The 27,191-nt window shown below is 52.0% G+C and overlaps 1 protein-coding gene and 1 pseudogene across 1 annotated transcript in view; both read right to left on the bottom strand.

The window, feature by feature from the left end:
- Rspo4 (R-spondin 4) overlaps positions 1-15,672 on the bottom strand; it is a 34,401-nt gene extending 18,729 nt beyond the window's left edge. Inside the window, exon 1 of the mRNA XM_005320633.4 lies at positions 15,429-15,672. Within this exon, the coding sequence (XP_005320690.2) occupies positions 15,429-15,609 (181 nt within the window). The 5' untranslated portion in view covers positions 15,610-15,672. The remainder of the gene's footprint in view (positions 1-15,428) is intronic.
- A 5,308-nt stretch (positions 15,673-20,980) lies between these two features.
- On the bottom strand, positions 20,981-21,849 carry LOC101975845 (methylosome subunit pICln pseudogene; annotated as a pseudogene).
- Between the last annotated feature and the right edge of the window lie 5,342 nt (positions 21,850-27,191).

The raw sequence follows: 27,191 nt of genomic DNA, 5'->3' as shown, positions 1-27,191 counted from the left end.
GAGATGTCACAGAAGTGTCTTGTGTGCAAAAGAGTCACCATGTTGTCGAGTTTGTGACATGTTGGGCAGGTGTCATTGCCCTTCATCCAGGGAATAATGGAGAAGCTAGTTCCTTGTCATGTCCGAGTGACTGGCCACCGTGCCCTGTGCCTCAGCTTCTCCTGTAATGATCACACCTCGTCACAGTGGGTCTCAGCGAGCACTTGGTGAGTGACTCTCCAGGGCCACAGAGATCCCCGTGGGTTCTGGCTCTTTCTAATTGTGGCTTTGTCCCACAGCAGGGTGGCCTGGTGGTGACCTTGGGTAGGTCCCTTGCCTCTCCATCCTCTAACCTCCGTAGTCAGAAAACACTGTGAGACCCGGGCCGGGCAGCCCTGGGGGACAAGAAACACCCCCCACTCCCCCCTTCCCCCCCATGGGGTCCGATTCCCGGGCTGTGTGGGGTGGAGACCCCTCTTGTGTCTCCGCGGCTCTTGGAGAAGTGTCAGAGCTTTGTCGGGGGCAGCAGGTGTTTGCAGTACTGGGGAGCCTGGCGGGACACGTCCGGCCAATCAGGATGCTCCATGTTGCAAGTAGGGAATGGGGACGTTTCCAGGGTCCAAACCCAGGGAGCCCCAGGAGCCTCGGGAGGACGGCAGGGCCAGGACCCCTGAAGGCAGGGGCGAGGTGCCCCGAGACCCGCCCGAGGAAGACCCCCGTTTTGCAGTCTGCTCTACAGACACCCGCTTCCCTCCTCCCAGGCGCGTCCGAGACAGCTCAGCGCTAGGACTCCTGACCTGGCAGAGCCTCGCCACCCCGTGACCCTCGCTCGGCAGAGCCCCGTGACGCTGGCCCTCGGTTTCCCCACCTGAAACACAGAGGCTTGTCTCCATGAAGGGCTTTGATATGGGACGGGAGCTCAGCTAATGAAGCGGAGAAGCACAGAGCTGCTGTGGCTGAGGCAAGGAGCGGGTCAGAGTGAGGACCTTGTGCCCGGTCCCTCTGCCTCCCTTTGTCCACTTGTGAGGGTGGCCCTGGAGGGCCTGGGAACCGGCCAGAGCCCCACAGCGACCACGGCAGCAGGAGAGGAGATCTGCAGGATTGGAGCAGCTGGAAGCGCTAGAGGCAGAGATGCAAACCCAACCTAACCGCCCTGAGCCTCAGTTTTCCTGTCTGTAAAATGGGGATAAAACTGTCTTCAGACATCGTCCTGAAGGTCCACTGCCTCAGGGTGTTTGTGACTCACCCCTGAACAGTCTGGCAGATGGCAGGTCACAGCAGTGAGCAGCTGTGAGCTCCCACATGGGCCACACTGTCCCAGCAACCCTGGAGAGTGGGTATTATGAACTCATCTGAGAGACAGGGACGATAAGGCACAGAGAAGGTAGGTGAGTTACCCAGGTTCACACAGCCTTGAGGGGCAAGCTGGATGTCCAGCCAGGCCATCTCCGGAAGAACACAGACCACCAAACAGGTCCACCTTAAGCACCAGGGCGGGGCCTGGTCTAAAGGTCGGGCTGGTAGCCCCAGGGTGGCCTCGGCCCTGGACCCGTTCAGCAGAACAGCCCCAGCCCCTCTGAGGCAGCACCCTCTGGGGACCCATGGGTCCCAAGGTGCCAGGGAGCTGGGGATCCAGTGCAGCCTTCTGCCACCTCGGGAGTGGGTGAGATCTCAGGGCTCCTGTGACGAGTCTGGTCTGTCCACACAGGCGCCTCCCCTAAGCCCTCCACGAGGGAGAGACCCGGAGGAGGATTCCTGTCCACTTCTCTCCCTCCCCGTCTCCAGGTCTCTGTTTCTCCATCTGCCAAATGGAAGGTCACACTCGGTGTTTCATTTACCTTTTTCTTTTCTTTCTTTCTTTTTGGTACCAGGGATTGAACCCAGGGCCACGTGACCACTGAGCCACATCCCCAGCCCTTTGTATTTATTTATTTATTTAGAGACAGGCCTCACTAAGTTGCTTAGGGCCTCAAACTTGCATCCTCCTGCCTCAGCTTCCCGAGCTGCTGGGATTACAGGTGAGCGCCATTGTGCCCAGCTAAGGTCTGTGTTTTTAAGCTTTTCTCTCAGCCATCCAGCAAAGATTTCTTGAATACCTACTATGTATCAGGCTCTGTTTTAGACTCCAGGAACATACGGGTGGAAAGATGAACCTCCCCAGGACTTCTGCCTTTCTCACCACCGACCCTCTAGCACCTGGTACAGGGCCTGCCAGCGTTTGTTGAATGAATGAACGAATGGTACTGACCTTGCTGTGGCAGAACTTATGTCTAGAAACAAAGCCCCGAGTCCTCCCTTCCTCCCAACTTATGCAGTAAAGGGAGCCGCCTCATGAATCCCAAACTGGGGCCAATACCCCCTCCTGGACTATGGGGCTGGGGACCAACCTCTCCTCCTGCTCCTTGTCCCTGCCCCTGGCCGCCCCAGCTGTGGCAGCTCTGGCCTAGAGCACCTCAGGGCTGTCCGGGGAGCGGGGCAGGCCCTCCCCAGGCGGACTCATGGTGTGACGGCCGGGAAGGTGATGCATGGGCACGCTGACCTGCCGGGATGACACCTGTGGACCCGCCCTGTGCCTTCAAGGATGAGGGGCCTTAGCAGAGATGCAGAAGGGGTGAGGCCAGTCCTGGGGCAGCGGCACTACCCCTGGGCCGTTTCCTGTCCCAGTCAAGGGACACTGAGGGGGGCAGCTGGGGTTGACCCAAGCTGCAGGTTCCCAGCCCAGATGGGCGAGGGCAGGGGGCACGGAGGGGGCACCCGAACGCGTGGGCCTGGCCCTTCTGTTGTTCTCGGGTTGGGAGGCCACAGGAGTACCCGGGAGGTAGGTGACAGTCGTCTCTGTTCCCAACACACAGGGTGCCATGGCCAGGACGAGTGTCCCCCAGAGGTCCCTGTGCTGAAGGCTCTGTCCCTCCCTGGAGGAGGGGCCTGGGAGGGCTGTAGGGGGGCGGGGGGAATTCCCTTAAAGGGGGACATGGGACCCTGTCCTCTCTTTCTCCCTCTTTTGCTTCCCACCATTGCCACCCAGCACCCAAAGCAATGGGCTCACCCAGTTTGGAGTGGAACTTCCAGAATTTTGAGCGAAATAAAACATTTCTCTTTCCAGTTAATTACCTCCCGCATTTCATTCTAGTGGCAAAAGCTGCCCAGCTCCGGGGAGGAAGGAGCCTAGGAGGAGGAGGGGATGGAGTGAGAGCGAGGCCCAGCTCCCCACAGGCAGGGCGGTGGAGTCAGGAGCCAAGCTACTGCTGGGAAGAAGAGAGAGCTTCGGAACAGACCTATATTTTAAAATTTTAGCACTGGATTGGGCTACTTGATGCCTCAAAGTTACCAAAAAGCTCTGAGGTCTGGCCAAAGTGATTAAAGATTGGGTTTTAGAAAAAAGCACATGCAGTGTTTATAACTTCCTGATCATTAAGCCAGTTACCCACAAAGCAAGTCAAGGGTAACTGTCCTTAATATACAAAGAGCTCCTATAAATCAATAAGAAAAAGAGGGTGGGAATGGACAAAGATATTACCAGTATTTCAAAGAAGAAAGATAAATCAGCCAGTAACCACATGAGAAGCTGCTCCACATCACTAGTTTTCCAAACTGAAGATGAAAACAAGAATGAAATATTATTATGGCCCACAAGATAGGCAGGATCCAAAAGGTCTCCCATTTGGACAAGGGAGTTTGGGCAGTATCTGTTCACCAGAACACACAGGGTAGTAATGGCACTTTATAGATGGTGCCCTGAAGCTCAGAGAGGGGCAGGAACGTGTTCAGAGCCACACAGTGAGGGCAGGGACTCAGGTCTCTGAATGGGTGTGTTTGGCTTCTCTCTCTCTCTCTCTCTCTCTCTCTCTCTCTCTCTAGCCATTCCTTCCTGCCTGGGACTGTACCCAGCTTGGCCTCTCCCCTGACTGGGGAGACCAGGTCAGCCCTTCCCATGGCTGCTCCCTGCTCTGGGGCTGAGGATGCCTGGGGTCTCTCCTTCTGCCACTCTGTCCCCCAGAGAGAGTGAGGCAGTGAGGCAGAAGGAGAAAGGGGAATACAAGGTCTGGGACCAGATAAACCTGCTCTCCATCCCAGCCCCACACCTGACACCCTAGGACAGTCACCTAACCTCAGCTTGCTCACATGGAAACTGGACAATCGCCCACCCTGGAAGACTGTTCTTTCCACAAATACTTATGGGAGGCTCACACCCGCCATCCCTCCTATCCATGGGTCTCATGACAAAAATACTTGGGAAAAAAACGTCTAGCTGGGTGAGGTGGCATACGCTTGGAATCCCACTGACTAGGGAGGCTGAGGCAGGAGGATCACAATTTCAAGACTAGCCTCAGTAACTTAGTGAGGTCCTGCAGCAAAACAAAACCAAACAAACAAACAAAAAAAACAGATCTAGAGCTGTGGTCTGGTGGTGGGCTGCCCCTGGGTTCAAACCTCTGTACCGCAAACCACAACAAAAACAAAAACAAATCAAAAGTCGGGACTGAATATGCACAGACTTTCTCATTGTCACCCCCGCCCGCCCCCGCCACCCCCAGATTAAGAACAGCTCTTTTCACGTCATTTGCCTCGAAGTAGGTACCAGAACTAATCCGGAGGTGGCCTCAGGTGGAGGGGAGGATGTGCAGGGTTTTACAGATCCGATGCCACCTGTGAAAGGGACTGAGCATCTGGGGATTGTGCACCCATGGGGTGCTGGAGCCCGTCCCTGGGGACATCACTGTGTGCCAGGCTCCGCTCTAGGCACCAGGGGGACACCCGTGAACACGACGGCCCTAACCCTCAGGAAGTTTCCATGCCAGCAGGGACAGGGTCATTGCAGACAGTGCAAACAAAGTGACAGGAGGCCTGGGCCCCCAGAAGTGCCTCTCTGAGATGTGCTCAGGGTGGAGGGGCCAGTTAAGCCCAAGGGTGGGGCTTCAGTTAACCCCATTCTCATGAATGAACACTGATGCTCAGAGAGGTCAAGGGCTGGCTCCAGCATTATGGAGCCAATATTAAACTATGAGGAGACATTAATGAACAAGGGCAAGTCGTGGCAGCTGCAGAGCAACAGGCTTTGGATGCCAGGCCAGAAACATGCTACAATTGTGAACTCACTTGTATGCATGGTGAACTATCTGTTGGTGCAGTGACTTGTGGTAGTGTTGGGGGATTTTTGCTGATGGTGTCATCGGTGGTACAATTTTTCCAAAAGGAGCCGTCAATTGGCTTGGTGTATCCTCCTCCCTTCTGCTTGTGATGGTCGTTCAGCTAAAATCTGGGGGCCAAAAGAGGTGAGGCAAAGAACCTCACCCCCCGCCCCTGCTGGTACAAAGACCTCTCCACAGGTGTGACTTACTGGTAGTTAATGATGGGTAAGATCTAATTGCAGTGGTACCAACCTAAGACAGGAGGCTGACGCCCTGAGGTCAGCTCATCCGATGACGGGTAAGGACCATATGTAGTATTGGACAACCTAAGGCAGGCACAGTCCCTAAGCCACATGCTTATTGTTTAAACAGAGAGGGGAAGATGTTGAGAGCCACAGCCGAAGGGCCCCAGCAAACTTCCAGCTGCCAACTGATTGGCTCCTCTGTGGTGATGCTCATTGGGCTGTTTCCCCGCCCTTTCAGACCACGGAGCTGCTCATTGGAGGCTTGTGGGAAGCTGGTGGTGGCAGTTGGGCTCTGAGGGTTTTCCTGAAGAGCTGTGTGGTGTGGTGTGTGTGTTCTAAAAATAAAGCTCATTTCTTTTGACAAATGGCTCCTGAATTGTGCCCAGCCAGACTGCGGCATTTGGTGGCACAGCAAAGAGCTGTCGAGGGGCAAGCCAGGGCCTCAGCCCACAACACTAGGCCAGGCCTGCTTGGTGGCCTGTCAGTCTCTCCGCTGACTCCTGCCCCGTAGGCTTTCAAAAGCTGGGAACTCTCTCAGGCCTGAGGCCCACCAGGGATGGACCCCAAATTGTCTGCAATGTAGTGACTTCTCCTCTCCAAGGGAACACGTAGTTAGCAGATGGTGTCAGACTGCAGGAAGACATTGTCAGTGTCAAAATAAGGGGGAGTTGGGCACGTGAGTAATACTGTCACTGGACAGGGGTCAGATGAGGTCACTCCAAGGGGACAGTGACCTCAACTAGGTCTTCGCAGGGTCTTGACTTACACGAATTTCAGGATGTGTTGAAAGCAAGGCCCAAGGGGACTCCTCAAAGGACATCAAAGCAAAGGCACCCCCCCACCCCCCCACCCCCAGCAAGGCAGGGTGCTGAGCCCCCACCACCTCAGCCTCGCGGAGAAGACAGAAACCCGCCCAGGGTGGACTCTCTAGACTACAGATAGGATCTTCTTGGGGAAAATAAGTGCAGATTCCCAGGTGAACTTAATGTGGAAATCAAATCCCATGTCAATCATTAGCTCTTTGGGGTTCAGAATGTTTCTTCCAGGTTAAGCCGTCAAACCACGAATCAGTTGTGCACAGATGGTGTAGGTGTTTGAATCTAGTGACATTTAAGTTGATGATGTCCTTGTTCTAATTAATTGACTTAGTACAAGCATGGACTAGAGGCCGTTCATCTAACTCTACAGACAGCACAGAAGCGGGTCTCTCCCTCTCCCTGACGGCCACCTCGCCCAGTCCAGGGAAGCCTTACACAGCCACAGAGGCAGGGGGGTTCCAAGTTCAAGGCCAGCCTCCCTGTCTTAGCTGGGACTGTAGCTCAGTGGCAAAGCACTTCTGGGTTCAGTCCCCAGTAGTCGTCCCTAAAAGGGCAAAATTAAAGTTAAATTAAATTTAAAGAAAAACAAACAAACAAAAAATAAGCATATTAAAATAAGAGGAATTAAAAATGAAATAATAATAATTAAAAGAATGCTACAATAAAATAGCATTTCAAAGCAAAGTTAAATGATCAAACATAGATCAAGCAAAAAAAAATGTAAAAGCGAAATAAAAAAGAAATTCTGTAAAATACACTTAAATAAGTTATATTTAAAATTAATAAAAACTAAAACTTTAAAAATAACTTTAGCAGGTTTAAATAAAAGTTTTTCAATAAACGAAGTAAAGTCTTAAGAGTAAAATAAGAAAACCCCGCTACTGGTAACAATTATAAAAATACAGAAAAATAAAATGAAAACCCAAAACAAGACCGAGGTCTTGGCCGACTGACGCTGTGAATGTGCTATGCATTAAGGAGCCTGATTGGCTCAAATGCCTGGGTGGGCGGAGCCTGCTGGACTCAGAAGCCTGGAGGTGATTGGTGGTTGAAAGGGGAGGAGGAAGGAAAGGCGTGTCCCAAATAAATCCGTCTGACTCGGGTTTTCCAGCGCGCTGTGCGCAGCCGGCAGAAGTCAGGCCCCACCATAGCCCCAGCCTCAAACAGCCATATCATTTATACATTTTGTACTGGTCAATGTCTCTCTCTCTCTCTCTCTCTCTCTCTCTCTCTCTCTCTCTCTCACACACACACACACACACACACACACACACACACACACACGTTGCACCATCTATCCTCCCTGTCATCCTTTAAGAGGAATTTTCATAGAGGAAGGAACAGAAGCTCAGAGAGGGTGGGTCACTATGACACAGTTGCACCGCACTTAGGACCACACTTAACTTGGAATCTAGGCTCCTTAAAATGACATTTTGACGAGTCAGGTCTGTTGAGGACCTTCAAACAGAGCCAGGCCCATGTGTGACATCAGGCTTGATCATTCTGCACAAGAGAAAAATCAACCTCCTCTGATGCATGACCATTATGACCATGAACTAAGTACCCACTGCCTTCCAGATGGGTCACATGCATAGCCTTCCTCCTCAGGACGGCCATGGGAAGCAGATGCTGTTCTTGGCCCCATATCCTGATGGACGACACTGACATTCAAGAGGGAAATATTTTCACCCAAGCCCGGGCAGTAGCGGAGCTGGGAGCTGAGCCCAGGCCTGACAGATCCCCAACCCCAGCCTCCCCCCTGGCACCGGGCACTCCCAATCGTCATGACCGAATGCTCCGCTTCCTATGTGCTGGGAACACATGGTCCACGTCCCGCGTTGCACATCAGCAAACCGAGGCCCAGATGAGACATGACCTCCCCAGAGCCACTCAGCTAGTGAGTGGCAGAGTCCCCCTGGCCCGTCTGGACGTGCTGAGGCAGCTGTGCCCATCCCTCAACAGAGCTGGCTCTGAAGAGCCACGGGGACATTTCTCTTCGTGTCCCCACCCTGGTGGATGTGGCCCTGCCATTGAGTCCTCTGGTGAAAGGAAGCGGGTTCCCCCGTGGTCTGGGTCCCCTGGCTCGGAGGTGCCTTTCTTTTGAAGCAGATTCCCCCGGCGGCAGCAGGCCCTCGGAGCCTGGGGAACGCAGAGCGGTGGCCCTAGGAGCTGCACAACCTCACGACAGGAAAGCATTCCAGGCAGATGCGGTGGTCCAGCCTGGGACAGCAGAGCCTGGGAAGAGCTAGCCTGGCCCATCCCAAGGCAGGAAGCAGACCTTTTCCTGTGGGATCTGGAGGAATCCCAGGGGGAGGCTGGGGTGGGTGCGTCCTGGAGGGTGTGGATTTCTTCAGGGCCAAGGAGATTCCAGCCCACGGAGATGTGGGCCATCCTCAGGAGGGAGTCTACATCCATCCCAACCTCTCCCCGCCCGGGCTGTGTGACCTCCACAAGTGGATTCCCCTCTCTGAGCAAGGACAGCCTCATCTGTCGAATAATAGGATCAAGAATAACAGGGAGAATAATAGGCTCAAGCCACCTCGGGGGCTGTGATGTGATGTGGATGAACTGGGAGAAGCCCAGACATGGTGGTCATGGCCCCAAGAAGCTCTGCCTTCAATGATTGATTCAAGTTCCGGCTTTGCCAAATTCATTCTGTCAAGCATTTGAAATACGAACTTGCTAACATCTGACCGTTTTCGACAAACATGACAATCTCACAGACTTCAGTGAATCATCCTCTCCCTTGGTTCTATTTCCTTTTCTAGAAAATGTGGATAATAACGGTCCCTCACTGGGTGGCCATGAGGGGCCAAGGCGGCCACCAGGCAGTAAAGCTCAGTAGTCAGGGCTCAGGCTCTGGGACCAGGCAGACTTGGACTAGGTAAAGTTACTTACCCTCTCTTTGCCCTGGTTTTCTCATCTGTAAAGTAGGCATGATAATGCGCTCACCTCACAGGTTTATCAAGAGCATCTTATCAACTCGATACACAGAATGAACCTAGAACAGAATCTGACATTGCCAAACAGAATGAAATAATGCTGGCAAGACCTGGCACAGAGCCAAAGCCCAACATTAAAAACCGAATCAAAACAGCCTTTTTTACCCTTTTGATGCCAGAGAAAGTTAAGTAGAGTCAGTTTCGGCATCCAGGGTTTTGACCAACCTCCAGTTGTAGATATTAACTAAAAAAGGAAATTGGGTCTGTAATGAGCATGAACAGACATTTTTCTTGATATCATTCCCTAAACAATAGAGTGTAACAACTATTTATAGACATGTTACTTTGCACCAGGTCTTACACTTATTCCTGAGAAGATTTAAAGTAGAAGGGGAACGGACGCGGGTTATGTGCAATCACTCCACCATTTTACACCAGGGACTTGAGCGTCCTCAGGTCTGGCATCTGAAGGCCCCCCGTCCTGACTTGACCTTGAGGAGACCATTATCAGCCACATTTTTCAGGGGACGAAACGGAATTACGGGAGAGGAGTGTGGGTTGAAGCACATGAAGCTGCCATTTCTGTAGGTTGATGAATTGGGTATTCCCTCAAGGATACCGAGGGACAGCTTTTTAAAAAATTTAAACAAAAACACATTTTTAAGAACACAGATATGCGTGTAGAGGTACGGGTGAGGCCTGGGCCTCTGGCTGTCCACCACCAAGCCTGGGGCCCTTCTGTGTCCAGGCAGGGTCCACAGTCCAGGGACCTGAGGGAAGGGCCACCTTGAGGCCACCATGGCTCTGTGTCTGGCACAGGCCTCTGCACCATCCCTCCTGGGGACCACACGGCTGTGCCACAGACCCCGTGCTGGCTCCACACGCCTCAGGTAACTGGAGAGGCCCTTCCGAGGCCATGCCCCTGGCCAGCCTCTGGCTACCTGGCCGTCTCCACAGAGAGCCCTGATCTGCAGAAAGCCCTTCCGTTTCTTTGGTCTGACTTCTACCCCGTCCCGAGGTGGGGGGCGGGTGAGGCAGACTGAACACCCCGGAGTCACACGGGGGAGACATGTTCTGTAAGGTCCTCCTTCCCTGTGGGCTCTGGAGGGCTGTCTTCTGTCCACACAGAGTCCTCCTCCTGCACTGCTGCACCTACACTAGCTCCTGCCGATGACCTAGGACAGGTGCTGCGCGGGGTCTCCAGCTGGACAGGGGATGGGTCTTAGGGTCTCAATGGACCTTTTCGGCCTCAACACCCCACTAGTCAATGATCCCGCCCCACACGGAAGTCTTCAAACTCTGAGGTGATGCTGGTTCATGGCAGCCTGGGGGGGCTTCTGGAGAAGTCCACAGTCGCCTGCATCTTCCGCAGGCAGGAGAAGGGCGACTGCGGCCAGCGGATGGGCCTGGCGAGGACCAGGTGAAGGGACCAGGCCCTGCCTGATACACACTGGCTGCCCCGCGGTGTGTGGTGCAGGAGGACACGGAGGGCCCTGAGGGGTCCCTCCACCTTTCAGGGGCTAAAATATGCTGGAAGGATGTGGCCACCAGATTCAGGGTGACGAGAAACAAACGGCTAAACTAAGTACCTCCAGCGTCCCTGGGACAGACACCAAGGGCTCAACCCCCAGCTCCCTGCCTATCCCCATGTAACCTGCTGGGCCTCAGTCTCCTCATCTGGAGTATGGGGATCCTCCTGCTTTCCCAAGGCCCTGCATCTTGCAATCATAGAGACCTGCGCTGGTCACCTGGCTGGCCATGGGGGTGTAGAAGCAGCAAGGGTGACGGAGTGGCGTCCACACTTTTGGACAATGGTGAGATCTAGAGTTTTGTGTCAGCTCACACACAGCACCTGGGGCAGACACAGTGCACACACACGCACAGCACCACTCACACACTCGTTGGCATCACAGAGGTGTGCACACACAGCCACCTCACCCCCTCACACACACAGTCACACAGACACAGAAGCCAAAGTACATTTCTCAAAATGGTAATCGGCGTTAACGGTTGCGATGCATCCTGATATTTTCTGAAATGCGAGCTCATGGACCAAGGCCTATCGGCCAGATCTGGGCGGTTTCGCAAGCCCAGGAGCTGAGGCAGTGGGGTATGTGACACATCCTAAGGGACCCACAAAGCCCCAGAAGTTTACTCCCTGGCTCAAAAAAAAAAAAAAAAAAGAGCTTGCTGAGCTACCCTCTCCTCTCCTCTCCTCTCCTCTCCTCTCCTCTCCTCTCCTCTCCTCTCCTCTCCTCTCCTCTCCTCTCCTCTCCTCTCCTCTCCTCTCCTCTCCTCTCCTCTCCTCTCCTCTCCTCTCCTCTCCTCTCCTCTCCTCTCCTCTCCTCTCCTCTCCTCTCTGTTCCGGTCCGTTCCCCTTGGCTCAGAAGTGCTGCTGGCAACTAAGTTCATCTCCCTGACCCTCGATGAGCTCAAACCTATTTGGATTAATGTGAACTTCGGTTTTTCCCCAGGCGGAAGGTGGATGAATAAGCTTGATCCAAGGGACACTTCAGCCAAGCGGTGTGTCCTCTTGGTGCCTCAGATTCCCCAGCTGAGCCTGGGACTGTGGCCAGCCTGCTTCTCTGGGCTACGTGGAGGAGAAACAGGGTCCTGCGGTGACGTTCTCAGTGACCCTGGAGCGCCATGTCTGCTGTCCTTTTCAGTGCCCTGCTCAGGGGAGGAGAGGCCCAGGCAATAATTCTTCATGATGAAAGTGGCAGATAGATCCACTCGGGGCCTCCGTGACTGGACTCTGGCCCCGTCTGCCATGGAACCTCCTCTTCCTCCAGCCACAGGGCCCTGGGCTCTTCCTACGTGGCTAGACTCTCCCCTTGTCCTGCAGGAGGCCCCCCCGCCACTGCCACCTCTACCTGACTAAATCATGGTGCCACCACTGTCAGAGACACCCCCCTGGCAGCCACTCTGTGACTGCCAGTCGGGGACAGGAGTCATTTCTATTTCCAGGCACAAGCCATGGAGCCTCCCAAGCCCTGGATCCAGGGCCCAGCTCCGCTGCTGTGAGCTCCAGGGCAGGCCAGGGCCCCTCTCCGAGCCTCTCTTACGTCCGGGAAGTGGGTGTCACACCAGGCTGTGACCGAGTGAGGATTCACACTCAAGGAGCTCAGGAGCTGGACAGCTTCCATCCCTGGGAGAGGGAGGCGCGCCCCCCAGGGCTCAGCAGCAGGAGTAGGAGCAGCACCCCCTTTGCTTGGCTTCAGAGGGAGGGGGAGCCGGAGCCCGTGTGGAGTATCTGCTTTCCAGCTCTCGCCTGGACCAATTCATAAAGAAACCCTGCCCTTGGGGGACAGGACGGCCTGCCCTGCCCTTGCTGTCCAGGTGACCCCCTCTACTCGGCCCTATAGCTGCTGATGTGCACCTGGACCTGGCTGGGTGTCAGCATCCAGGGGACACACCTCGTTCTGTGCCCAGTCATGGCCAGGCCTGAAGACCTGTTCCCAGCTCTGCCTTTAGACACCTGCTTGCCCAGGTGTCGGTCCCTGCTTTATCCACAACTGACAGTGGGGACCTCCTGGCTCTGCACACAGGCTCTGCACTGTGCACAGAAGTGTCACCTGCTGTCCTCCTCTCAGGCCTCCAGGGCCCGTGATTTCACGGTACATGAAAAAGAGGCTCAGAGAGAATGAAGGTTTGTGTGACGTCGCAAAATGAGCCAGAGACACAGGTGACTCAACCGGTGTGGGACGCCCCTCCGCCCAGCCATGTGCATCCCATTCTGCTGTCAGATGGGAAGTGGCCGAATCCTTGTGAAGCCCCCGTTGGGTGCCTTCTAGAACCTTCCCTCTGGGCCAGTGCTAAATCTTCCCAACCGCCCAGAGGCAGGTACAGCGGCTCCCATTTCCCAGATGGAGAGGTGTGTGGCCTCCCCAAGATCACAGGGCGAGGGCGGGAGGGCTCAGGGTGTGAATCCCCATCTACCTGAATTCCAGGGCTCCTCCCTCTGCCCCGGCTGCTTCAGGTCTAGAAGGATCTAAGAGTCGCCTGTGAACACGGGGACCTCTCGCCTGCAGGCCTGGGATGTTGGGGAAAGTTAGTCACAGTCTGGCTTCTCCTCATCCCCTAAATTGAGCTCCAGATCTGAGGGGAGGGGATACAAACCAGAGCCCCTCACTCTGCCTGTCGCACGGCCAGGACACCCCGGCACGTTTCAAGAGAAACGTCCCCATCTGGTTCTTATTCATTTCTACTTAATTAATCAAAATGTTTTGTAAGAGACACTTGAGATCCAAGAACCTTTCTCAAGCCTTTTCTTTCATTCTTTTTTGTCTTCGAAACAGAAAAATTGGGTTTCATCAAGGAACAGTGACGTGGGACTCCGAGGAGGCTCGGGTCTGCGGGAGCCAGGCCCCAAGGGCAAAGGCTCAGACGGGGAGGCTGCGGGTCCTGCCAGCCCTTCCCCCTGACCTCTCGAATGAGGTCACAGGCTGTGGCACTGCGGGGAGAGCGGGGAAGCGAGGGCAGGGCTGTCCCTGCAGCCTGGCAGCCTTCGGAGCAGGCCCGGGGGTGTTCACCTTGGCGTTCACAGGGCTCGGCACAGAGGCTGCCCTGTCACACTTGCTGAATGAACGAGTGAATGAATGACTGTGTACACTCACTGGTTTAGACTCACCCACCGTCTTCCTGAGGAGTCGGATACTTTAAAAAATTATATTATTATTATTATTATTAATACTGGAGATTGAGCCCAGGGGCGCTTAACCACTCAGCCACATCCCAGGGCTCTTTGACACTTTATTTAGAGACAGGGTCTCACGGAGTTGCTTAGGGCCTCACGGTTGCTGAGGCTGGCTTTGAACTCGCCATCCTCCTGCCTCAGCCTCCCGAGAGGCTGGGATGACAGGAGTGGGCCACTGCCCCTGGTCTTAAAATTATTTTTATTCCCATTTTAAAGATGAGTCTGGGAGGAGAAAGCTTTCTTTTTTTTTAAACACATATATATTTTTAACAACTGAGAAGGCTCTTAGAGGTGTCCTACAGGACCTTCAGGTGGGTAAACTGAGGCTCAGAGCAGCCAGGTGACCTCTCCATGGGTATGCAGCTGGGGACACGGGGATCTGAACCCAGGTTTCAGAGTCCATGGCTCTGAGTCACTGACAAAGGCCATTCAAGAGGGATGCCACAGAAGCTCCCAAGTCTCCCCAGTGCGCCTGAGGCCACCCATCTCTCTGCCCCCTGCCTGTCATCTCTGTGTAGCCCCTGCTGGAGCTGGAGCCTGCTGTGCACCCCACTGGCTCTCCACAGCCCCCTCCTTCCTGCTGCATTCCAGGAGTGATGGAGTCCGCACAGCACCAGAAGCCCCCCCAGGGCAACCTGTCTCCCCCTCTTCCCCAGCTCAGGCCCGAGCTGGAGAGACAGAAATCACAGCATCCACCAGGTGCTGGGGAGCTTAGCCGCCTAACCCGACGGAGCCTCGGGTCCCCTGCTTTATAAAACGAGATGACGCCTCTGACGCAGGATGTAGTCGGGATTCCACGAAACAGCGCACGGAGCACCCTCGGCACACTGGCCTGCACTTGCCAGCTCATTCTCAGACAGGCACCCTGGGGCGCCAGGGCTGAGGGGTGACATTCGCTGCTCTGCTCTCCTCCGCTCTCCTCTGCTAATTGACTCTGCCCATTGTCACCTCCTGCAGATCTGACTGTAGCAGTGAGAGACTTGGGATAGGACCCTGAGGTGACCCTGCACATAGCCGGCCCCCCCCCCCTTTAGAATCTGAACCTTGGTCCTTCTTCTTAGTGGCCCTGGGAGGAAGGATGGAAAGACTGAGGCTCTTGGAGGCACTGAATTCCTTCCAGGTCAATCCCAGAATAAGTGAACTTGAACTCAGGTCTCACATCTGGCTCAGCTCACCAGAGGAGGCCCAACCGGGGATCACTGTCTTCTGGGAGGTGACACCATGAGTCAGGGTGTGTGATGAGGCTGGGAGTGGGACATCTGGATTCTCAGACCAGAGCTCTAGATGTCACCTCCAGACTCCACGTGAATGCTTAGGATGGCTTCTCAACCACTGTCTCCTAGTCCCTGATCCCCCAGGCTGGCTCAGAGTTGCTACCTTAGGGGAGGGGCAGGGATGACAGGGAGCAAGTCCTGCGGGTCTCTCTCCTCCTTGGAGATCCATCAGGTCCCGCTTGCTCAATGGCTCTCTTACCAGGTGCCTGGCGCCTCACTCTCCCCATCTGTCAGTTGGGTCTGACGTTTACCTGGAGGAGTGACTAGCCCAGAAACCAGGCAACAGGCAGAGGCCCCCAGGGACATCCCGATTGCCCGCAGTGCCTGCCCTGTCGCGCCTCGTACCTTGCTTCTTCCTTCGGTTCAGGGCGAGCATGTCCACCGCGTGGGCGACGAGCAGCAGCAGGCAGAGTGGCGCCCGCATCTGGGCAGCCTGGTCCAGGCGGGCGCGGGGCTCCCCGGGCGACCCGACGGCCCGGGCGGTGGCGCTGGGGCTGCTCCGAGAGCGGGGGAGAGCGGGGCGCATCCGCTGGGCGCGGAGTTGCTCCCGCCGCCAGGGACCCGCTGTCCGCCCAGGGGCTGCCGCCAGGTCGAGGGAGGGCGTCGGCGCAGCGGGCACTGCCCCCGCGGGGAGGAGCCGGCGCGCGGGGGCGGCGCGATCGCCCGCGGGGCCGGGCGCAGGGGGGTCGCCTGGCGGGTCCCTGAGCCTGGTCTGTCCTGCAACCCATCGCAGCGCCGGGTCCCCGCCCTCCCTCCACCCCATGCCCCCCCCGCCCCCGCTGCCCTCCGCACGTGGACACAGCCCCGCCGGCCAGGAGGCCCTGACAAGTGCCAAGCGCACACGCACCCGCAGGTACAGACGCACGGACCCGAGAGTCCCTCCGGCCGCATCCTGACCCGCTCTTCGCCTGTGGCCTTCCTTCCTTTCCTCTTTCTGCATCTGCCTCCTGCCCGAGGGCCATCCCTCTGTTTTCCATCCTGAGCCCTGACTCGGCCCCTTTCCCCGACTTTGGGACTTCACTCTCGCCAGAGTGCACGTCCTTTCCCGCCTCAGTCTCCCTGCCTTCACCTGGCGGGGCCCCTGCCTCTGCCTGGGTCCCATCCCTCTCCGCCTCCCTGCCTGTTGGGTGGCCGTCTGCGCGGCGCCTACTGCCCGCCTCTTTCTTTCTTTCAAGAGGGTCCTGAGCCCCTTCTGGCCACTGACCCTGAGTGTTTCCTGCTGCAGCTGTCGCGAGCCTCCACTTTTTGACTCAAAGTGTCCAGCACCTCATAAATTCGCTTGTGACAGGTCAGAGGACCTGGACTGTGTTTCCTCCAACCTTATCACCAGGACTGGGGGCAGCTGGTCCCATTTTAACCCTGTCGGTGCCAAATTGCTCTTCCAACCCAAACAGCTTCCTCCTGCCTCCAATTGTTCTTCTCACCAAAATAGAGAACAACATGCTAACTATCATTTCCAAGGCCTGTGTGCTTGGTGTTAGGCGACACACTTTATAGATGGTTATTCTACACACAGATTGTTTCTGTCTTGATGAACTACTTTTTAGGGGAGGAAAGGGAAACTCAGAGAGACCAAGTGACTTGCCTAAGACCACACAGCAGGTCAGCTGTCAACTTGGGTGCAGTTCTTGCCTCTCCTAGGCACTCTCAAGGCACAGTCCATCGGAAAAGTGAGAGCCTTGGAGGGCCAGAAGAACTCACCCTTGACACTGTCTTGCTGCATAATCTACCTGTGTGGCTTTTTTTTAAACTAGGGATTGAACTTAGGGGCACTTAACCACTGAGCCACATCCCCAGCCCTATTTTGTACTTTATTTAGAGACAGGGTCTCACTAAGTTGCTTAGCGCCTTGCAGTTGCATAGGCTGGCTTTGAACTTGCAATCCTCCTGCCTCAGCCTCCCGAGCCACTGAGACTACAGGTGTGCACCACCACACCCAGCTCTTGTGTAGTTTGATTCAAAAGAAAAGGAGAGTGTCTCTTCCAGTTCTCCCAATGCAATGAGGGACACTGGAGAATGTCGGGGAGAGGGAAACAGGGTGTGTGTGACACGGCCCCAGCTGGCCATCCTTCCTGTGGGGCACCCCACACACTGGAGGACAACAGGGGTCATTCGATTCCAGCTGTTCCATTTCACAGATGGAGCCACAGAGGCTTCAGGCTTGGGGGTGCCTCCGTCAGGCCAGAGCTGGGGTGGGCATCACGGTGGCCCAGTGTGCTGACTACAATGGTTTGCAAAGCCACATGGTCTGCCATCTCTGACCCCAGTCTCCTTCCCACCTCATACTTCTCCCCTTTCACCTCAAAGAGCCCCCCTCCTTGCAGTATTTCAGGCCTCTCACCTTGGGGCTTCCACAGAATGGTGGCCTAAGTCCCTTCCCCACTTCCCAGGACTCACTCAGGCCCAGTCCTCTAATGCCTCTCCTTCCCTGGTTCTCAGGCCAGGCCTGGTACCTCCTCCGGGCTTCCCCCATGCCTTCTGACAGTTCTGGTCACACCAGCTGGGGAACTATGGTGGCATCTGTCCCTCCCTCTACACTCTTCCCAGACAGAGACGAGGTCCCCCCCGCCCAGCCCCAAGTCATTTCTGATCCAGGGGGCAGCATCCACAGGAGCCAGGTCCAAGAGGGACAATGAGTCACGCAGAGACCAGGGCTGCTCCAAGCCACACAGCTCTGCAGGATGAAGCCCTCTCCCCTTCTCCCAGTTCTCCTCCTGACCCCAGGCCTACAGCTCCAGCTACCCGGCCTCCTCTTATTCCCCAGACCCCTGTTACGTGTGCACAGGGGTTTTCTGTTCTCTCATCCTGGGAAACCCTTCCCCAGGTGCCCCCAAGGCTTGTTCTGGGTCAGTGCTACTTCTTCAGAGACACCTCCTCTCATGGCGCCAGGAAAAACAGCACACAGTTTCCCTTAACACCTTCTCTCGCTTTAGTCTCTGCTGTACCGAGTGCTGCTGGCCTGCTCATGTGGGGGAGGGGCTTGTGGGTGGTTTCCTCGAGACAGGAACCTTCTGTTTGATCCCTGTGTGCCCGGTCCATGAGAAATTAATATCCGTGTACTGAATAAAAGAATGGATGAATGGATGAATGAGAACACACTCATCCCTGATTTATTAGGGGACGTCAGGATCCGTTTCCCTTTCAGTTCAATGGCACAGATGGGATTTTGTGACACCTCTTCCAGTCTTTCCAAAATCTGATTTCTAGGGTTCTAAGGCCTGGGGTCCAAGCCCCTCCCGTCTGATGCGCAGAGGCGCTGGGATTCTCTGGAGCTACGGTGGGCTATTTGGATTTTTCAGCTGCCCTCCGGGAGGAGACCCAGCACATCAACACTGAGGAGAGGGAAAGCTGACTCAGTCTCCTCCCTGCCTCACCCTTCTCCCTTTTCACCCCAAATATTCCCCGATGACAGTCCCCAGGGAGGACACTGGGGCTTGTGATGTGGATGGCATGCCCAGGAAGTGGGCATCTTAGGGATGTCAGTTAAGGAAACACTAGGCACTGACAGCAGAGGAGGACAAGCACTCGCAGCTTGGCACGTGTTCCTGATAAGTCAGGCTTCTGTGGGATAACTGGGACTCGGGTTCCCTCCAGCTTGTGCTCCACCCTCTTCAGTACAGGAGCCCCACCTCATCCACAGTGCCACTTTCCACAGTTTCAGTTAACTGCAGTTGACAGCAGTTTGAAAATATTAAATGGAAAATTCCAGCAACAAACAATAGGTTTTAGACTGTGCACTGTTCTGAGCAGTGTGATGACATCTCACACAGCCTGTTCCATCCAGCCCTGGATGCACACCACCCTTTGTCCAGCATGTCCACTATGTATATTCTACCAGCCCGTTAATCACATAACGTTAATCACTAGGTTATCAGACTATTATCAACTATTATCATCTCTCAGTGCTTATGTTCAGTATAACCCTTATTGTTCTTAGTAAATGGCTTCAAAGTGCAAGTGAAGTGATGTTGCCAAAAGAGAACCTGTAAAGTACTTCCTTTAAAAAGAAAAGGTGGAAGTACGGTGAGAAATTTTCAGAGAGATCATATTCACATAACTTTTATTATAGTATGTTGTTATAATCATTCTATTTTTTTTACTAGATATTGTTAATCTCCTACTGTGCCTAACTTATAAATTCAACTTTACCATGGGTGTGTATATATAGGAAAAAACATTATAAAAAGAGTTCAGCACATCTGCAGATTTTCTATGTGGTTTAAAGCTCATTGAGAAGGGGTAGGGCTTGTGGAAGGGAATAGAGCTGGTCTACCCACATCCTATTGGCCAGAACTCAGTCACATGACCACGTGAACCCGCAAGGGCAGCTGGGAAATGTAGTCTAGATGTGTGCTGGACTCTACCCCAGAGGAAAAGCAAATGAGTCTGGTGAACATCTGGCTCATTGGTCACATTGGGCCCTCATTTCTTGTCCTAGTGATAACAGTTTCTCCTGCCTGTGTCTTCTGTGGCCCCCACAAGTTCTTTTCGCTAAGCAGCCTGAAGACCTGGATCTTCCACCTGGTGAAGACCAAGCTCTTCCCCAGAACCACTGAGGGTCCTGCCAAGGTGACCTACTGTTCATATTTTCCAGGGAAGAGTGGTTTCCTGGGATGCAGCGTTCTCTGACGTAGAGTTTGTTGTAAGCACCACCAGGTCAAGATGCCTAACTCCACCACCACCACGAGACTCCGGCACACAGCTCGTTTATGGTTCTGCTCTCTCTCCTCTTCAGCCCTAACTCCCTAGCAACCACTCATCTGTTCTCCATCTCTATAATTATGTTGTACACAAGTTTTTGTTTTATAATGGAATCATGCAGTTTGTATCCTTTTGAGATTGGCTTTCTTAACTCAGCATAATTTCCTTGAGAGCCATTCCATTTTTTGCATGTATTTGTAGTTAGCTGCTTTTTTGTGCTGAGTCATCTTCCAAGGTATGGAGACATTATATCTGTGTAGCCATTCCTCCAGTGAAGGGCGCTGGGTAATTTCCAACATTTGGCTATTAACATAAAGTGGACTTGTGCTTACTTCAGCTACATTTACTAAAAAAAAAAAAAAAAAAAAAAAAAAAAAAAGAATAAACTACCTTAAATACCTGTGTATAAATTTCTGTATGTTCTCTTCGGTGAAGTGTGTATACATATTTTTTGCACATTTTAAGATTTTTTTATTGATTTAAAAAAATAAATGACAGCAGAATGCATTACAGTTCTCATTACATATATACAGCACGATTTTTCATATTTCTGGTTGTATATAAAGTATTTTGACACCAATTTGTGTCTAAGAATTTCTTTTGGTGTTTTTTTAATAGAAAAAGTAGATTTATTTGTTATGTTATTACGAAGACAAAACAATTATCATTAGAAGCACTTGGAGGATTTTCATTTCAGTTCACTGTTGTGTTACAGAAAACTAACCTAAGAGGGTGGAAATTAAATGATATAACCTAAGAGGCTATAACAGGGTAGACTGGTAAAAGAGGGCAGAAGGAGCAGGAGGTAGCTAGAAACACTCTTGTCAGTGGCAGGATCTGTAGCTAGGATATTTCCCAAGAGGCCTCCAAATCAGTAAAAGACTCTTGACTCTGTGGAGAATAACAAAGGCTGATCCCTCTGAGATATTTGCCTTTTCTTCCCACACTCCAAGCTCCTGAGCATGTTTACCACAGGCCTGCTACCGTACAGATGATTCATACAGCAAAGGCAGGAATTATAGGCTTACTCATAGGGTACCTAACACAAAGTTTTGGGGTAAATGATAAACTACAAGTACCCCCTTGGATGAATTAATTCACCTTTGTGAATAAAGTTCATAGTTCCTTCTGCTGGTGACAACTTGCTGTCTCAGTATAGTCTGTCTTGAGAAAGAACTGGTTTAAATGTTGAGTTTTGGAGAAGGAAAGACTTTCATCAACCCCACTCCAAAGTGGAAGAGGCACCAGGTTCTCTCCTTGTTATAAGCAGAACTTTTAAGCAGCATAAATCATTTTCAGTGATCAACATCCGCATCCTCAAACTGTCCAGCAACTGCTGGTGTGGTATCTACCTCCATCCCATCTTCAGAATCTTTTATTGAATCTTCCGTGGGGATCCCAGCCATGTTATGGTGGCTGCTCACAGACTGAGAAAGCATTCCTTCTAATCTCTCCAGTGTCGCTTGCCCTTCTGCTGTGAAATGGGATAATCCTTCTTCATAGGTGTAAAATGTAGGCATATCCCCCTGCCCTTGTTCATGTGTTTCCACTTCAGATTCTTCTCCATCATAATCATCTGAGTCTTCATCCTCAGGATCTGGATGCAAAGCCTAGCCTTCACACATTGCAGGGAACCTCACCTCCAATGCTGATTTATCGCTGGGCACAAATCTAAATCCAGTAATAGGTTCAACATCATCATCACTGTCTTCCTCCTCTTCATCAGCAAGAGATTCTTTTGATTCTTTCTCCAAATTTGGCATTCACCATAACATACAAATGCTCTCAAGGATAAGCATTTAGGTCCCTGGACACCGCATGTAAACTAATGGTGGGGTATTCCAGTGAGAATCCTAATCCAGAACCATCTAACCCAGACAGGCGGCTCTCCGTGATGTAAAGAGTGCCGGTACCCGGTACCGAGGCCCTTTCCGTTCAGCACAGCCTCTGTATCTGGCTGCTGTTGCCGAAGCCCCTCATCCTGCCCCCGAGGTGGGAAACTCTTTAGGAAGCTCATTGTACCCGGGAGCATTGAAACAGGTTCTCAGAAAACTAAGACACAGCAATGCCCCTGGTGTTTTTGTTTATAGTTGGGCCTGAAGAGTTCTCTGCAGGGCTGGGGATGTGGCTCAAGCGGTAGCGCGCTCGCCTGGCATGCGTGCGGCCCGGGTTCGATCCTCAGCACCACATACCAACAAAGGTGTTGTGTCCGCCGAGAACTAAGAAATAAATATTAAAAATTCTCTCTGCATATCTTAGAGAGAGAAACTTGTGATTTGCAAGTCTTTTCTCCTGGTCTGTAATTTTCCTTTTCATCTTCTTAGTAGAGTCTTTCACAGAGCAAAAGTGTTTCATTTCTATGGGGCAGGGGCTCACTTTTTTTTTTCTTGATATGGAACCCGGGTTTAGTGTCAAGTCCAAGAACATTTTCCATTCCTCCGTCTCAAAGACGTTCTCTCCTATTTCTTTCTAAAAAGCTACGTAAGTTTACATTGAAGTCGACTCTCCATTTTCAGTTAACTTTTATGTCAGGTGTGAGGTTTAGGTCCAGGTCCATATTTTTACCTGTGAATGTCCCTTTGCTCCAGTGAGATTCCACATAGAGGTTATCCCTACATCCACTGAGTTGCTTTTACTCCTTTGTCAAAAATTAGTTGGGCCCATTTTTGTGGATTTATTTGGGGTTTATCTATTCTTTTCTGTGGATTGTGTACCTTCCTGTCTGCCAATACCACACTTTGTTTATCATTGTCACATAAAATCTTGAAATTGACTTGGCCAATCCATCTCGATTCATTCTTAATGTCTTTTTCTAACTATCTTTTCTAGTTCCTTTGACTTCACATCTAAATTTTAGAATATCCTCGTTTATATCTACAAAAAAAACATCTTGCTAGGAATTTGGTTAGAACTGCATTAAACATGTATATCAACTTGGAGAAAACTGACATTTTACTATGTTCAGCCTTCTAATCCATGAACATGGTAAGTCTATTAATTTTTTTTGGGGGGGGGGAATGGGTACCAGGGAGTGAACCCAAGGGGGCTTAACTGCTGAACAACATCCCCATCCCTTTTTAGTTTTTATTTTTGAGACAGGGTCTCAAGTTGTTTAGGGCCTCACTAAATTGCTGAGGCTAGCTTTGAATTTATAATCCTCCTGCCTCAGCCTCCCAAGACACTGGGATTACAGTCCTGCACCATCATGCCTGGCTCTCTACTCAGATCTTTATTCTTTTTAACATCAGTGTTTTAACATTTGCAGCATAGAAGTTTTCTACATGTACTATTAGATTTATGCCTAAGTATATTCTTTCTTCTTTTAGTCACTGTAAATGCTACTTTGAATTTTGCTGTCCACACATTCAGTACTGGGTATAGAGAAATACAGTAGAGTTTTGTGGGTTGATCTTGTATCCTGTCAACTTGCTGAATCCACTCATTAGTTCTAGGAGTATTTTTATAGGTTTTTTTGGATATTTCTACATAGACAATGATGTCACCTGCAAATAGGGACAGTTTTCTTTCTTTCTGATCTTTGTGCCTTTATTCTTTTTTCTGCCTTATGGAACTGACTAGAACCGGACGAATAAGAGTGATGAGAGCGGATGCCCTTGCCTTGTTCTCCCCTGAGTGACAATGCCTTCAGTCCTCAGCCTCAGCATGCAGTTAGCAGGCAGGTTTCTGTGGATGCTCTTAATCAAGTTGAGGAAGTTCCCATTCCTATTTTTTCCTGAGAGTTTTTTTTTACGCCTGGATGTTGCATGCTGCCAGACTTTCCCTGTATGTTGACAGAATCATTTCATTTCTCTCCTTTTGCCCATTGATGTGGAGCATTACGTTGATTGCTTTTCAAATACCAACTCGGTCTTCTCATGGTGGAATGAACTTCACGTAGCCATTGGGTTTGATTCTTTCTGTCATTTGTTTAATTGTGTCAGTTCATATTGTGCTAGGGACTTTTGGGAATATTTCCACCAATGATATTGGTCTGTATTTCTTTTGTTGTTGTTCTTTTTGTCTGTCTTTTTTTTCTTTTTTGGCCCCCATAGCATCAGAAGAACGAACCGGACCAGAATACACAACTGACCGGTCATTGCAAGGACAGCCACAAGAGCAGTTGGGAACCTACCTGCTACACCTGAACAGCGAGATTGTCCATTCAAAGAAGAGATGTAAGAATATCTGAAGTGTCCTAACATAAAAGCCAAAGTGTCCAGTATAGAATAGGAAGTTACCCCCCACCACAAGAATTGGGATAAGAATTTTTAGTGAGAAAATGCAATGAATGGATGCCAATATTAAGATATTGATTGGATTTGACAAAGGAGAATAAAGGGATGGGAATACGAAAGAAAGTAGAATGAATCGAACGCATCTTCTCTAGGTTTACATGCGAATCCACGAGAGTGTCACTCCACATCGTGTACGACCACAGAATGGGAAGTTATTAGTAATTGCAAATGCTACTTCAAATGTACATATTAAATATCCCTAGCAAAATATACACACTCCATGTGTGGATAATAGGTCAGAATACACTCTCCTGTCAGGTATAACTAAAAAAGAACGAATTCAAAAATGATGAAGATGTTGGGATCATCTGAAAAATATTTTAAAGCATCCATCACAAAAAATGCTTTGGCAAGAAATGATGAATTATCTTGAAACAAATGAAAACGTACAAGATCTCAGCAAAGAAGTTAGTTATGAGAAAGAATCAAATCGAAATCATCGACCTGAAACATGCACTAATTGGGAAAAACCCACCCCACCTGCTAATGGACATGCGCGATGACGGACAGACGCCCCGACTCCCTCATCCAGGGGGCAAGAGAGCCCCAGGCACCCAGTGCTGTCTCCCAGGACCAAGAGGACCGACTCCGGCTGCCCGTGGAAGGCCGTCGGGATAACCCACTGCCTCCCCTTCCTGTTCCGCTCTTCCTGTCTCATGCCATCTTTCTTGGGGTCATTTCCCAATTCCTGACTCAGGTCTTGGCGTCAGGGTCTGTTTCTCGAAACCTCAAACCAAGACATCTCACCCCCAAGACAACCTCTCAGCAGCGCAGGCCAGACCTCCAGCAGCACCCAACCCGGGGGGAGGTCCTCCTGCGGCTTTGGTGGTGCCTGCTCCTCGGCCTGCTCCTCATCTGTGTAACAGAGACACTGAGCTAGGCCGTCCCTGTTCCCCGGACTGCATCTCGCTCCTCTCTGAAATCAAACTCTGCACCCCGTCTTCACTCCTCGCTCCCCCTGACTTTTCCCAAAGGAAGACAGACAGATGGCCTTGTTCCCGAGGGACGCTCAGGCACACAAAGGAGGTGCTTCCTGCCAGGGTCCCCTCCTGCACCCCCCACCCGTGGAATCGCAGCCTCCACGGAGGGTCGGGTTGTCATTGTTTTAATACCAGTGTGAAATAAATTGAAAAATTACCCATAAAATACAGGTTTTCAGAAGCTGGCTCGAAATTTCTTTCCATAAACAAACAAGTTTAAAGAGATGCCTGAAAAAGCCACCCGCTAATTCTTCCCCCCACCTTTTCATGTCCCGGTGTGGAAATGGGGTCTGCTGGGAGATTTGGCCTCCTGGGCCAGTGCAGGCTACTGGGGGCCACAAGTCACCCCTCGGCCTTTGAGATGACTTATCTCTCTCAGTCTCATCTGTCTGCTCCACAAAGAACCCCCAATACTCACCCCCGACCCCCATCCCAGCTCCCAACTCTGCACCCAGTTGAGAACCAAACTGTCCTGATTGCAAGCAGGGATTTCCCAGTTATTCAGTGTGACATCGAGCAAGTTACTTAACCTACCTCAGCTTCAGCTTCCCCACTGCAAAGATGAGCCAAAACTGTTTCCTAGGGTTGTTAGAGGATGAAATGAGTCAGATGCCCATGCAGTTCTCAGAACATGGGAGCCAGTGTGCTGCAGGACTGTTCGCTATTATTAGTTTGATAGGCAGAAGAAAAACTCAGATAGAAGAGGCGGTAGGAGGCTTAGTGACATTCGGACTTGTCCACAGTGACCTCTATCCTTTGGGGTGTTCACAGAAGTGTCTGCCCAGCACTCTGCAGTTTGCAAGGCTTGCTGGCACCTGCCACCTCATTTGGCCTAACATTTGACCGTGGAAGGATTCAGGACAAGGGTTATGATTAGAGAAGACAATACTGGGGTCTCATAGATAAACGGACTCATGCTCTCGGAAAGTGGGAGTGAAAGCCAGGACTCCGTTTTGGTTGTTTGAGGACCTAGAAGGAATCCTGACCCTGGACATACACTGAGCCTTATCCTGGTCTTAGACTGAGCCCTGATTCTGGTCTTAGACTGAGCCATCATCCTGGTCTTAGACTGAGCCCCATCCTGGTCTTACACTGAGCCCTGATCCTGGTCTTAGACTGAGCCTTGGTCCTGGTCTTAGACTGAGCCCCATCTTGGTCTTACACTGAGCCCTGATCCTGGTCTTAGACTTGAGCCTTGATCCTGGTCTTAGAATGAGCCCCATCCTGGTCTTACACTGAGCCCTGATCCTGGTCTTAGACTTGAGTCTTGATCCTGCATCACACATTGGAACTTGAACCTGATCCTAGACCAAATCAGAACCTTGGTTCCAGGGGGGGCTCTGACCCTATTTTTGATCTCTTGTGGCCCCAGTCTTGATCAAGACTAAGTCGGAACCTTGAATATTAATTCACAACAGGCCCTGACTCCAGCCTCAGGCTGATCCCTGATCCTTAGATGGCGTCCTAATTCTGACCCCACATTGACTTAAGATCTTGGTGCCAGATTGAGCCCTCTACTCTGGTCCTAGATTAGCCCCCCATAGGAACCTCTAACTTGGAACTCCACTTCTGGTCCCACCCTGGATCTTTCCAAGAGATCCAGAGAAAACTGTCAGGACCCTCTGGAGGAAGCCCAGGCAACCGAGCAAGACGGACAGTTGGTGGCCGGAGGCGGGATCCCCGTTTCACCTCCTGTATTCACGACCCCTCCGGCCCCACCCTGGCGGCACAGCCTAAAGACCGGAGTCCTCCCAGGAGTCCCAGTGCCCGGGGGTTTCCCTTCTGGTTATTAGCCCGGTCGTCTCTGGTCTCGGGTTCACAGCCCTGGTCAGCCGGGGGCAGTTTTCTTGCCCCTGTGGCTGAAGTTGCAACGGTATTTCAAACAAAGGAAAAAATTTAAAAACAACAGTGAAAATATTTCCAAAATGTGTTCACAATCAAGTTGACCCCTGGGTAATTGGATGGGGAGGGGGGAGGGACAAAGAGGTGCTTCATAATGAGGGGACAGCAGGTCTCTGGTGGCTGGGGGACAGGGACGTGGGCGTCAGCCTGGCTCTTGGTCTGCACGTGGTGGTGATGGGTGTGGAGAAGACGGAGGGGAGAGCTTGGCCTGAGAAGGTGAAGGAGAAAAG

The sequence above is a fragment of the Ictidomys tridecemlineatus genome, chromosome 5, assembly GCF_052094955.1.
Source record: "Ictidomys tridecemlineatus isolate mIctTri1 chromosome 5, mIctTri1.hap1, whole genome shotgun sequence".
Lineage (NCBI taxonomy): Eukaryota > Metazoa > Chordata > Mammalia > Rodentia > Sciuridae > Ictidomys > Ictidomys tridecemlineatus.
The sequence above is the reverse complement of the archived record's forward strand: the minus strand, read 5'-3'. Positions and strand labels throughout refer to the sequence as shown.